At 37.4% G+C, this 13,330-nt stretch overlaps 1 protein-coding gene across 1 annotated transcript in view; it reads right to left on the reverse strand.

Annotated features, from left to right (window-relative positions):
- Window positions 1-2,747: 2,747 nt before the first annotated feature.
- The window catches only part of DYNC2I1 (dynein 2 intermediate chain 1), a gene marked incomplete at both ends in the record, with an annotated part of 29,159 nt that continues 18,576 nt past the window's right edge, over window positions 2,748-13,330 (reverse strand). Inside the window, 9 exons of the mRNA XM_080364226.1 lie at window positions 2,748-2,919; window positions 4,223-4,446; window positions 5,990-6,121; window positions 6,378-6,474; window positions 6,721-6,781; window positions 8,051-8,102; window positions 9,071-9,132; window positions 10,046-10,159; window positions 11,818-11,980. Of these exons, the coding sequence (XP_080220352.1) occupies window positions 2,748-2,919; window positions 4,223-4,446; window positions 5,990-6,121; window positions 6,378-6,474; window positions 6,721-6,781; window positions 8,051-8,102; window positions 9,071-9,132; window positions 10,046-10,159; window positions 11,818-11,980 (1,077 nt within the window). The remainder of the gene's footprint in view (window positions 2,920-4,222; window positions 4,447-5,989; window positions 6,122-6,377; window positions 6,475-6,720; window positions 6,782-8,050; window positions 8,103-9,070; window positions 9,133-10,045; window positions 10,160-11,817; window positions 11,981-13,330) is intronic.

Raw genomic sequence — 13,330 nt, forward strand, 5'->3', positions numbered from 1 at the left:
TCATTTTCCCATCTGTGAGATGACAGAATCCAATGAAAACAATATTAATATTTATGTTCTAAATAGAAAAGGCTTTCAAAGTATGTTCATGAAGTGGAAAATAAAAGCAGAAGTTTAGCCAAAACTTTCTGGCATTTTGCATATTTAAAATGTTTCATTCTTGCTGCCAGGATTTTTTGGCTTCAGAGCAAGAAGTTATATTTTACAAAAGTTATTAATACGGGTGGATAGTGATTTAACTTCTGTATCACTTGAATCATCAGTATCTATTACATAGGTCAGTTAACTTTAACTACAGTTCATACTGTTAAGAATATGAATTCCAAAACTGCCCATAGGTGGGAAAAATATATTTATTTGAGCTATTTTAAATGTTCATTATAGTGGTGTTTACATATCATATAAAAATCAATCAATAGAATGTGTGCACATTTATCAGAGCTACTGGTAAAAATAATAAGGATATGAAATGCTTTGGAATTACCAGTGAACTTTTTCTTTCATATCCAGGGTCTAATTCTTAATTAATCATGTTGTTGCTTTCTTATGAAATGTGCAAATTTCCACACCTTATGTTAATAATACAAACTTGACAACCATTGGAAGCAGCTGATGGAAAACTGAGTATTTTGTTTCAAACAATTATGTAAGTCCTTATGCACGGAACACTTCCCTTGTATTGCAGCTGACCAATACCTCCCACTTTTCAGAGCAGATATATGCTCAGAAATTGTTCCACCAACAGGCCCCATTGCTCACATGAGACGGGTCATCACTCCAACAGTCTGCACTTATCCAGTGGGAGAATGCACAAGAGAGCAGCAACTTCTACACAGTTTTCCCCTGCATTCCCATAACAGCACTGCCAGCACAGGATGCATTTGTATTACGACATTAGTTTGCAGTTCAAGAAAGAAAACTCACTTTTTAAGCAAGAAACACAGGCCCAGTGCAAGAACTGACTCACTCCCAGCTCTCCAGGCAGCACAAGCACAAATACACACTGGCCTAAAATATTCGGATGTTTGAATTCGGACATACCTGTCGACAGCAGCTCCATCAGCTACTTCTGTGGGAAGGTTGATGCTTTTTCCGTTTTGCATATTGGGGAGAAAAACCCAGCACCACTGTGCACAGAACAAGGCAGGAACACCCCAGCCCCTTGTTTACAGTTTCCATGTAGGGAAGCGGGTGCAGGAAGAAAATTCAGGATGGTAAATCATGAAAGTGATGAAATCATAAGGAAGAGATTTCTTTAAGGAGGCTACTATCATTTCAAAGCTTAATTTTGATCTTAAATTGGGGGGAGGAGCAGTGGAGGGTGCATCTTTCTATCTGAGAGGGAAAGAATGAGATTTGGGTTTAGTTTTTTTACTATGCATCTCCGTAGTGATGCTCTGCTACTTTACTGTGAAAAGTACCTGTTCACCTGTTCTTTATCTGGATTAATAAACTTGTTATAATTTAATTTGGACTGTACATTATTACTATATGAACCCAACAATGAAGGAGAGTCATTTGTGTTTATGGCCATTACAAAAACCCAGAACTATGACTGACCAAAGAAAAAGGATAGTGAAATGGTCTCTGAAATGCATGTCCCTCGGACAGCTCATCAGGCTTTCTGGGTTGCAGTTGCTGCTTTTGAGGAAAGGGGAACATGCAGCAAACTCATTCCCAAAGTGGTATTATGCTGTGTATAGAAGACATTCATTTTTTACCACTGTGACTTGGCACCATCATGTGGCCACTTTGAGTTTGCTCAAGAAACAATTTACACGGAAAAACGCTCGCAATGAATTCATTAGAATTTGCAAATTATTTCAGTATATTTTAGGAGATGGTACATATCTTAAATACAGATTCACTCAATTCTGAACACATTGTCTTCCAGCCATCCTTTTTTTCCCCAAATTTAATCATGGTTTTCCTCATGATCTTTGCATCAGAAGATTTGAGGCTACAAAAGCGAAAGGCATTTTCAGTGCTTGGTCTCAGTACAAACTTTACCAATAGTGGACAAAACCTAGTATAATATAACAAACAACTATCCTTTTCCTCACTACAAGAGGTTTGGAAATGATTTGAAGGATTAAACAGGTCAGTATTTTCTGTTTTACATCAGAAATCCAAAAAGATTTAGAATTTTAGTAAATCTCACATGCATATTATTTACATAGTTTGATCCAAACAGGTAGTGTACATAGAAGGACAATCTGAGTTAGTCAGGTATTCCTTTTGCAAAGTTTTGGGGTCAAAATCAGTAGTAACATATCATGAGATGTAAACTTGTATTCTGAAATGTTTGCATCATGTTTTTAGGTAGATATAAGAAAGTTTTACCAAGCCTTAGTTTGTAAAAGGCCCAGAGGTATAAGTGTCCATACATTCAGGTTGTTTATACAGAGGCACAACCAAAAGATTACTATCATTTACTTCAAAGTAGAAAATTGAGAAACCGCAGTGTAATTTATAGGAATATATTTCCAGTATTTTATTGAAAATATATACATCTAGAGTACTTTCAATAATGAAATACAGTGCATCACATTTTAAAGTATAATAATGCTAAATTAGGTTGTCATTTTTATGATAAAATATAAAGTTTCAGCTGAAATATTGTATTAATATTCTTTAAAATATATACAAGTTATATACAAATACAAAATTACATTACAAATCTTTTAATTTATTATCAAAAATAATTGAATATTTTGCGGTAATTTGTACAGAGAGGTGGACTGTTTCTAAGAAGACTGCAATAAAATCATATGTAGTTTTTCAGATTCCTCGGGCTGAGGTAATGCCCACTTCTTCTTTACAAACTGAATGTCTATCTCTCCAGATGCTTTGGCCAGCACAAGGCCTAATAACCCGTTTGTTTTTTCTGGTTCTCCCAGGAGAGCCATAGTTACAACACTGAAATCAAAACAATGGGGGAGAGGTTTTAATTAAGGCAAAATTAATAGAAATGGGTGTTTTCAAACTTGTCTTTAGCAGGTTACTTCTAGTTAACTATGATTCCTTTTTTATGCTCATCATAGTGTAATATTCCTTACTATTTCAAGTCCCAGCATGTTCTTTAGCTTTTCACCAGTTGCAATCATTGAATGGAAACACAACAGGCAACTCTTGCCCAGTTCACAGATTCCACCATCGATTTCTAATAATGACTTTAAAATTACTTCAAGCTTGTAAAAATGAACTATTTTTAAATGAGATTTTCAAGTACCGTGTAGCCACTCCAAAAATTGCACTATTTTCTCTCCAAACTAGCAGCACTTTGCTATAGATTACAAAGATACAAGGAAAACTTCTTGTTAGATCAGGGGCATCAAATTCATTCTCACCAGGGGCCACATCAGCCTCGCGGTTGCCTTCAAAGGGCCAAACGTAATTTTAGAACTGTGTGAATGTAGTAGTTACATTTATCCAGTCCTAAAATGACATTCAGCCATTTGAAAGCAACCACGAGGCTGATGTGGCCCCTGGTGAAAATGAGTTTGATACCCCTGTGTTAGATATTCACCAGGATTAACTTAAACCTGGGGAAGACAGATTCTTGCAGCAGGGCTCCCATCAGGGAAGAAGGAGAGCTCTCCAGGCTCTATTTCAGAAAGGCTATATTAAATACCTTTTCTGCATCAAGCCACAGGACACCCAGCTCCCTACACTGACTACAGGAACGGCACTGTGAGACTACCCTGATGTTAGTCTTGGTGAATAGGTGCTAGCCAAAAATATTCTTGTTTACTTTCTGACAATGAACAAAATATATTTCTTTATGTTGGTAACCATACCATATATAGGTATTTGAAAATGTTCTCCAACATATCTTGCCTATTTTAGAGGCTGATCCTGATCCAGCAAAGCTATCTTTGAACTTAAAGCAGTCCAAGGATTTTAGTGGGAACAAAATTTTTCTGGTTGTGTAAACAGCAGCTGCTCCATGCACAGACATCTGTTCCAACTGATAACACTATACCTGATTTGGATTTATACTAAATATTATTTCTCCTTCATCAGACTGTATAAAAGAATGAGTAAATAAGGATGAACTAAAATTTAGCTTGCTATAGTCTCTCCATTTGTGCAACGGTTTAAAAAATACAGTTAGAAAAGCAATTCTAATGAACATTTAATGCCATAAAAAAAAAACAAACTCCAGTCAAGATGTAATAATAATATTAATATTTTGTTAAAAATAGAGCAATGTACTTACTTCTCTAACGGAACAGTCTGCTTTGCCACAGGCAACAAATCGTTTTCCAGAAGATCCCAAATGTAAATGTTAGATGATGCATCCAGAACAAAAAATACGGCGGGCCTGGTTAAAGCCCACTGCAGCGCAATGACTGGCTGCCCATTGGTGCTGCCATTCCACTGCAGGAGGGGATGCTCTGATGTCATTTGGTGTAGCCTGATACTGCCATCTGAACAGCCAACCTAGATGGTAGTCAAAAAGAAAATACTTTCTGTGAACAAAACAAACTAAACAAGATAAAAACTGCAATTCAATTCTTGAGAATACCAATCACATAAGTAGAAGTAGTTATCTGACTCAAGTGGCACATATCTCATATCTGACTCTACGGACTATCTGGATTTTAGCTTTCAATGTAATTTTAAGTTCAAAATCAGTAACTCTGTACAAGCATACTAGAGTAATCTAATCCACTAATCCTGGGTTGAAGTCCTCGTTTCCTATTTTAAAACAAGGTCTCAAGTGATCAACTTCGCTAATGCTGCGATCAAGTCTGAACTGGGGTGAGGTCATAGCCTAAGTGACCAATTCAGGCAGCTACTTAGTGACACAAGTAACCGGTAAAACCAAGAATAGCTTTCAGGACAGGCTACATTTAACAATATAAGGATATTAAACTGATTCATAATGCACAACTAAAACCAAAGACAGGCAGACATCACTACTTCCAGATATTTTCTTATACTCTTTGTCTGGCCTAGTATAACATTTACAAGCTTGCTCTAGCCCAGGTACAAAATGAACTATTCTATGAAAACAGAAAATAATTATTCTTAATAATTATTCTTACTACTTAATAATTATTCCACTACTTAATAATTATTCTTACTACTCTGGGCCACCTCTACATAGGGAAGACTTCCTAGAATTTTCAAATTATGATGACTTTTTACAGTGACTCTGGAAATTGTGCTTACATTTAAAAGGACTCTGCAGATCCAAACATGTAGAAATGAGCATCGCTCTAAAGAAATGCATTTATGAAAAATTTAAGAACATCTACACTGGTAAAAGAATGTTCTGACTGCGCAGAGGTGACACAAAATATATACTCTGTAGCCAAACACATTCATTTTATACCTTAGGCAATCCAAATGAAGTCATGTAAACCATGGCAATTTTAGAAAGACAGAGAGGATCAAGTACCAATGTATGCAAAGATAAGCAAATGGAAAATCCTACCCAAGTCAGATTCAACTTGTATTGAATACATTTTCTCAAAGAAGACAAATAAAGCCAAGAGGTGTGTTGCCAGGAACTGCTGAGGGCAGATCTGAACACGCGGGCTCACAGGAACGCTGCCCCGGGGCTGTGGGGCAGGGAGCAGGGAATGCCCAGGGCTGCCCCACACATCTGTATTTCACAGCAATACAGAAATTTTGTCTCCAAAGCGATGTCACTAGGAGATGGATGATGAAAGTGAGAAACTGCTGAGGTTTCATCAACAGCACAAGACATGCTTGTCATGCTGATATTCAGTAAGAACAAATAAGAAGTTATCAGGCTGAAGTGAGATTGCCATTTGTTTCTGCGAGCCAGATTTTCCACCTTCTACATAAGCAGAGTTCGAACACCAGGACACAAGATTTGGTTTCAGCCTTCACGGCAGATTGGAATTAGCAAGGTAAATCAACTATCACATCTAGTTAAATACATCAAATTAGGAATCCTCTCTCAGCATGTAACTAAAAATGAAACTTGTATTATATTAAAATGTTTTCATACCAAAAATAGTGGCTTTCCAAAAGGGAAGAAATCAATTGTGTTGATGCTTATTGATCTCAGTCCATTCTCCTGGGGTCTGAATAGTTTTGGAACAACTTTTAGATCATGTCTTGTACCGTGGCCTACCAGCCCCTAGGAACAACATAATGCAACTTCTGTTTTATTTTGTTCATTTTTTTAATCAGTATCACAAGAAAAAGTTAAATAATTCACAGAGCTGCTACCTTAAGCGATCCTTAATAGCTAACAAATTTTAATAGCTAACATATTTTAATAATAGTCTCAAATTATAAATTTCATCTACAGTCTACTGGTAAAATTCCAAGTAAATGGTGCAGTTTCAAAAAAAAAATCCCAACTATGAGATGAATTTCAGCACATTACTCACGATGTTTGTTCCAACAATGAAATGATTAGGATTAGAAGACAGAAATTTAACAGTCAGTGTCTGGGGCATTCTCTGGCGCACATCCTTTGGGAAAAGGCTAGAAAAACATAATGGTAAAAGATGACATAAATAAAGGAATTTGTCTCATAAAACTATGCAAGTACATACAGAAGCTCTTGATCTAAAATGGCTATGACTAGCTCTAAGAATAAGTGTATGTATATAAAAAAACCTAATGAAAATATCGTTAAACATATCTTACATAACGGCAAATTAATAAAGCATAGGAAAAATTAGCTTCAAGAGATACACATGTGAAGTCTAAATGCCCCTGTTTTCTTACCTGTTATTCAATTCCACAGTAGAGCTATGTACTAACTTCACTTTCCCTCCAGGAATTAAACCTAAAATTATAGAAAATAATTATTTAAACTGATTTAAGCACTTTGCATTAAGAAAGTGCTATCATCAAATTAAAACCTAAGTGAGTAAGTAAACGTCTATTCCATAATTAAATTGTTTATTATAGATTGAGCTTTTAGTAGGTAAGAATCACATAATTTAGAACTATACACTTCATAATTCAAATCAGAGGAGTTGTAATCATTGACAGAGGACAAAGAAAGGGAAACATGATTATAAGTTTGAGTTTTGCACTATGCATATAACCTCCTGTGATATGACTCCATAAAACTCAATTCTATCACTGGTGAAAAAGCACATTTATGTCTCTTGGATCTTCAACAATGAATTACAGTAATGAGAAACTGTAATAATGCTTCCATAAAGTCAGTCTATGTTAATTGTTAGTAGAGACTAACATAGATAATTCTAATTGTTCAAACACAAGCATTTTTTGCAGAGGAAAAAAATTAATGCTGGTGGCAGCAAAACTGTGTCAACACATGATCACAGCTTTAAAATGTATCTCTTCACAGACACACCATCCAGTTTCAGCAGCTTAATATAGCCAGGCATTGCACACGAGCTTATACAACAGAAAATTGATAAAAACCTTCTAGTTTGTTAGCATTACTTCATTGTTTATATATGTATTTTAAAATGTATCAGGATTTTAATCACAGCCTCTTCTATTTAGGCAAGTATGTAAGTCTAATTTTGGTCAAAGAACAAAAAAATGTAATTATCTTCATTCACATAACTCAGAAAGGGCTGAATGGACTTTGTTCTTTACTTTTTTAACAGAAACTTTTTCTCACACTAAATTAAGTACCTTCACCAAATGAGAACTTTCAGGACAATCAGCAAAGAGATATAGATATAGACAACAACAAAAGCATCATAACAGACTTGGTTAAAACTAAAGAAAGAACAGGAGGATTGAGAAGGACATAAAATCTCATAGTCTTTGAGAAAAAGCTGTTGAGGACACAGAAATCTGCTTTGACATTATAAGAAATGTATGGTGGCAATTACCACCATACATTACATACATTAGTAGATGAGATTCAGACAGCAGTGAAAATAACTCTCATGATACCTGCCCAATAACTTGAAATATCAGATATAAGTCCTATTCAGAATTAATCTTTTCCTCAGTAATTTAGCCTTCTTCTAAACTATTTTTGCCATCACTGACTCTCCCTCTGTCTTCTAACTTAATAATCTCAAAACTCAAGAACTTTATTCTACCTCTAACCTACAGTACTCACCTAAATCAGTTTGTGATCCAGCTAAATCCACTTTTTGTAATTCAACAACTACCTGAAAAGTCAATATTTAACATTAATAAGCAATATTTACTAGACTTTAAAGTATTTAAACTAGATGTAATAATGTATAACTGTAAAGGAACGTTTAGATAGTTAAGTCTAACATGATAATGATCACAGGTAGATTCTCTATCCTGTCAATGTCTGCAATGGTAAAAATAGTTCCATGTGCCTGCCAGATGTTCCCTGCTGTAAAGCAGAATATTGGAAGTGACATTCTACATTTAATTGTTAGTTGGCAATTAAAGGCAGATCATTTGGTCTGAGCCTGTTGCTACTAAAAATTACTTAAGAGCTTTAAGAGACTTAACTACTGATATAGAAGGAAACACTTTTATCCCCTTATTATTCACTGAGCCATTCAGTTCCTCAAGCAAGGTCAATTCAAATGAAAATAACAGGTTCAGCAGCTGGGCCAAAGCTGCATCAGAAGAAGACTGAACACATCCAACAGAAAGAAGAGCTGGCAGAACAGTTAATTAAGACCTACAGACCTGGTGCTTACCTGCCTGTCATTTTTTAGGCAGGGTAACCTTATCAACAGACCTTTAAATTTTGCCTTTGAACATTTATTTTATATAAATTATGTCACTCGTCACATACATTTAGTAAAGTCTCTGACATCACTGTGATTCAAGTAAAACAAAGTAGGTGGGTGAAAGAGGACTGGGGTCTATTACTCAATTAATAGAAATATGTGGACACATTCCTATGAAGCAGGACTACTGATTGCCTGTTTTCATGAATTTGTGTACCTGTTAATAGCTTTGCCTACGGATAACATCACAGCATTAGGGAGTCAAGTAAAAAATTTTGAGAATTCCACCAGAATGGCTGGTGTTGCTGTACTTTTCAGGGAGGAAATTCTTAATAGAAATCATGGATTTCGTTTTCTATATTTGAAGAAGTATTTTATTATTCCAACACGATGCTCTCTCTTTTTATACATACATTACTCACCCACATATTGAGGATTCCATTTTCATCCATTGAAGCTATCTGAAACGGAGGGCCTGAGATTTCTATGGAAGGAATAGTAGCAGTTTATATTCATACACTGCCCTTCGTCCTGAGCAATATCAAAGGATTTGAAACTTTTCCTAGGTTAATAAATTCCCTGAAACTTTTATGATCCTCTCAGCTGCATAAAAAGGAAAAGCACCCTAATTCTACCAATGAAGAAAAAGACAAGAAACTAATATGATCAGTTAGTCCTACCAGATAGGCAGATGTTCTCTGTCTGCATCTTTTAAAATGTCTTGATTCTGCAGGGACTTTGGAACAGAACATAAAGTGCAATAGATGAAATCTTGTAAAACCTGCAATATGCAGCACATTTATTCGGACTGCTATGGATTTCCAAGTGTAAATCTGCGATGGAAGGAATAATGTCTCTTCTAGCACACTGGTTGAGAATTTGAGGGCATGAGGATTAACGTTTCTTTTCAAAGGTTGGTTATGAAAAAATCAGGCAAAAAGCACAGGAAGAACCACCAAGTAGCGTCACATACTTTAAGTGCTTTTGGATATAAGCAAGTTGCTCCACTTTTTTAGATAGGTGTTTTTTTGGACATAATAGGAGTGCAAAGTCTTCTTTAAATGCATTCTGACTTCTTTAAAGACATTACAGAAGCTCCAAGACTTCTCTATAGGCAGTTTTTGAGTGACAATTTGTTTTATCATGGAAGAACAAAATATTGCCTTTAAAATAGACATTATAACAAACACACACCCACATCTGATGTGAAACTGCACTGGATGAACATCACATAAAAATGAGAGTAGAAAATAAACATCAATGTTGTATGCAACTACTACTACAGGCAACTTAAAAGGCAGAATAGAATTACAAACTGGATTTCGGCTGTATTTGTTTCACTAGATACCTAAAGAAAGAATCAGATGTCTTGATGGTTTGAAGAGCAGCTTACATACCCTCCTGATAAGACAGGCTTGAGAGCCCATAATTCTGATCAGTGTGGAGAAAGGTTGAGACAGATTCCACTGTTAGTATGGGAGAGGTGTGGTTTACTGTGTTTAGAACACCATCTGTAATTAAGGATAATGAAAGGTAAATACTATATTATTTTCAACACAAACAACAACAAAATGCCAATCACTTTTCGGCTTATGGAAGACCAACAATTACAAAGAGGGAATAGCAAATAATCACTTCACAAAGAGTTACATTTGTCTCAAATACCATACTGCAAACTGTTTCCTAAAATAACAAAATATTAATACTACTAGATAAATCTATGTTTCACCATTTGTATTTACTTCTCATTTTCCAAATAAATACTGCACCATTTATGCCACTGTACCAGACATTTCATTAAAATCTGCCATTTCGGGGTTACCATGAAAAGTATTATGTTAATTTCAAGCTCCATAAGTAACAGGTATAGAAATAAATCACTGCTTACTATAGAAAAGACAAAATCTAAGAAGGCTGGAGAGTTAGGCAGGGAAAATGTAATGAAATATAACAAGGGCAAGTGTAGAGTCTTGCATCTGGGCAGGAACAACCCCAGGTTCCAGTATAGGTTGGGGAATGACCTGTTAGAGAGCAGTGTAGGGGAAAGGGACCTGGGGATCCTGAGGACAGCAGGATGACCATGAGCCAGCACTGTGCCCTTGTGGCCAGGAAGGCCAATGGTACCTGGGGTGTGTTAGAAGGGGGGTGGTCAGTAGGTCAGAGAGGTTCTCCTGCCCCTCTACTCTGCCCTGGGGAGACCACACCTGGAATATTGTGTCCAGTTGTGGCCCCTCAGTTCCAGCAGGACAGGGAACTGCTGGAGAGAGTCCAGCGCAGGGCAACAATGATGATGAAGGGAGTGGAGCATCTTCTGTGTGAGGAAAGGCTGAGAGAGCTGGGGCTCTTTAGCTTGGAGGAGACTGAGGGGTGACCTCATTAATGTTTATGAATATGTAAAGGATGAGTGTCATGAGGATGGAGCCAGGCTCTTCTTGGTGACAACCAATGACAGGACAAGAGGCAATGGTAAGACAATGGGCAATGGGTACAAACTGGAACACAGGAGGTTCCATTTTAAATTTGAGAAGAAACTCCTTCACGGTGAGGGTGACAGACACTGGAACAGGCTGCCCAGTGAGCAGCCTGGAATGTCTCCTTCTCCAGAGACATTCAAACCTGCCTAGATACCTTCCTGTGTAACCTCATCTGGGTGTTCCTGCTCCAGCGGGGGGATTGGACTGGATGATCTTTCCAGGTCCCTTCCAATCCCTGACATTCTGTGATTCTGTGTGATGATTTGCAAAGATTGCAACCTTTAAATTACATTTGAAAAACTGTGTTTTACAGTCTTAAATTACTTTGTTTTGGTTTTAATATATCTTAATATGTGTGTTTAGATGTAGATAAAAAGAAACGTAGGTTATATTAAGGGAGATAAGATGAAGCTCATGATTTCAGATGAAGTAGTAGTTGAGTAGTCCATTTTAAAATTACGATACTCCTTAGGTTCCACATCTGGTCCACCTCTCTGTTCTCACTGCTTGATGCATATTGAGCTGGCTTATATTTCTTCACAGCTATTACTGATTGGCAATTTCTACTCGACTAAATATTATCTCCAAACTGGCTAAGCTAGGCTACTGAAGAGATAGTGTCCTTAAAAGAATTAATAGTAGTGGAATTGTTTCACTGCCCACAAAATTACTAATCAGATTGTGTAGATACTAACCAGTGGAAAATGTTGGAACTCGAAACGTCCAGTCAGTGTCACCGATCATCACGTGAGGGTGCATTCTCGAGTCTTCTCGAAGGTCCCACACCAACAATGAGCCATCTATTGTTCCAGCAAAAACTAATGTTGTTTTATTTGGACTAAAGCAGCAGCATGTTACCTGTTAAACAGTAAAAATATGCATGGTTGGTATCACGATAAAGGCAAATGATCTGATAAGCCTGAAATATGTTTGTTCTTCCTAAGCACGCAAATCCAGAAAAGACAGACTACAGATGTTTGTGGCAAGAGAACAGTTTGTTTAAAAGGGAATAGGATACAAGACTTTCAGTAGGCTTTCTCTTTTCAAGACAATTGTCTGCATCTACTGTCACAAAGCTGAAGAGCAGATAGAGCAGATCTAATTGATGGGGGGGAATGGAAACAGGTCCCTGATCGGAGAGGTAAAAGAACCCTCTCTCGATCCCCATCACCACCCTTGGTGCCCTTAACAAATAGATATGAGGCCCTGGACCCTGAAAATCAGGCAGAGGACAGCCAAGAAGATCCACCTGGAGAGCCCCCTGGATGGACCTCATCCACAAGAAGGATTACAACTGCAGCTGTAAGAGGAAAAAAAAAAAAGAAGAGTGGTAGTAGTCACCGACTCCCTTCTGAGGGGAACAGAGGGCCCTATATGTCGCCCAGACCCATCCCACAGGGAGCTCTGCTGCCTTCCTGGGGCCAGGGTGAGGGACATTAATAGAAGACTTCTGAAGCTAATTCAGCCCTCAGACTACTATCCCCTGTTAGTAGTCCAAGCTGGCAGCGAGGACATCAACAGAAGAAGTACTAAGATAATTAAAAAAGACTTTAAAGAACTGGGTCGGTCAGTTCATGGGACGGGAGCACAAGTGATATTTGCCTCAGTTCCTGTGCTATCTGGGATGGATGAGGAACTAAATAAAGAGAGAGGTAGAAAAGCCCATCTCATCAATAGGTGGCTTAAGGATTGGTGTCACTGTCAAAATTTTGGGGTTTTTGACCATGGGGCAAACTCCATGGTACCTAGTCTCCTCAGATCAGATGGGCTTCATCTTTCTAGGGAGAGCAAGAGGACTATAGCCCATAAGTTGGCAGGGCTGATCAGGAGGGCTTTAAACTAGGTTTGAAGGGGGAAGGGATTGAAATCGGGCTCTCCAAAGATCAGCCTAAGGATGGAAAGCCTGAATTAAGAGTGAAATCAGCAGCTCACTTGAAGTGCATGTACACTAATGCACGCAGTATGGGCAACAAACAAGAGAAGCTGGAAGCCATTGTGCAGCAGGAAAGCTATGACATAATTGCCATCACAGAATTTAACTGTGTGATAGTGATGAGTAGAGGGAAGTCCTGACTACATCTGGAATAGCTGCTTTAGTTCCATTCACTCTTCAACCATAAAATGGAGTCAAACTTTAAAAAGAAAGAAACAAATAAAAAACACACACAAACACCACACACCACCACGAACGAACATTCCAGTAATGGT

The sequence above is a fragment of the Nesoenas mayeri genome, assembly GCF_963082525.1.
Source record: "Nesoenas mayeri genome assembly, chromosome: 2".
Taxonomy (NCBI): domain Eukaryota; kingdom Metazoa; phylum Chordata; class Aves; order Columbiformes; family Columbidae; genus Nesoenas; species Nesoenas mayeri.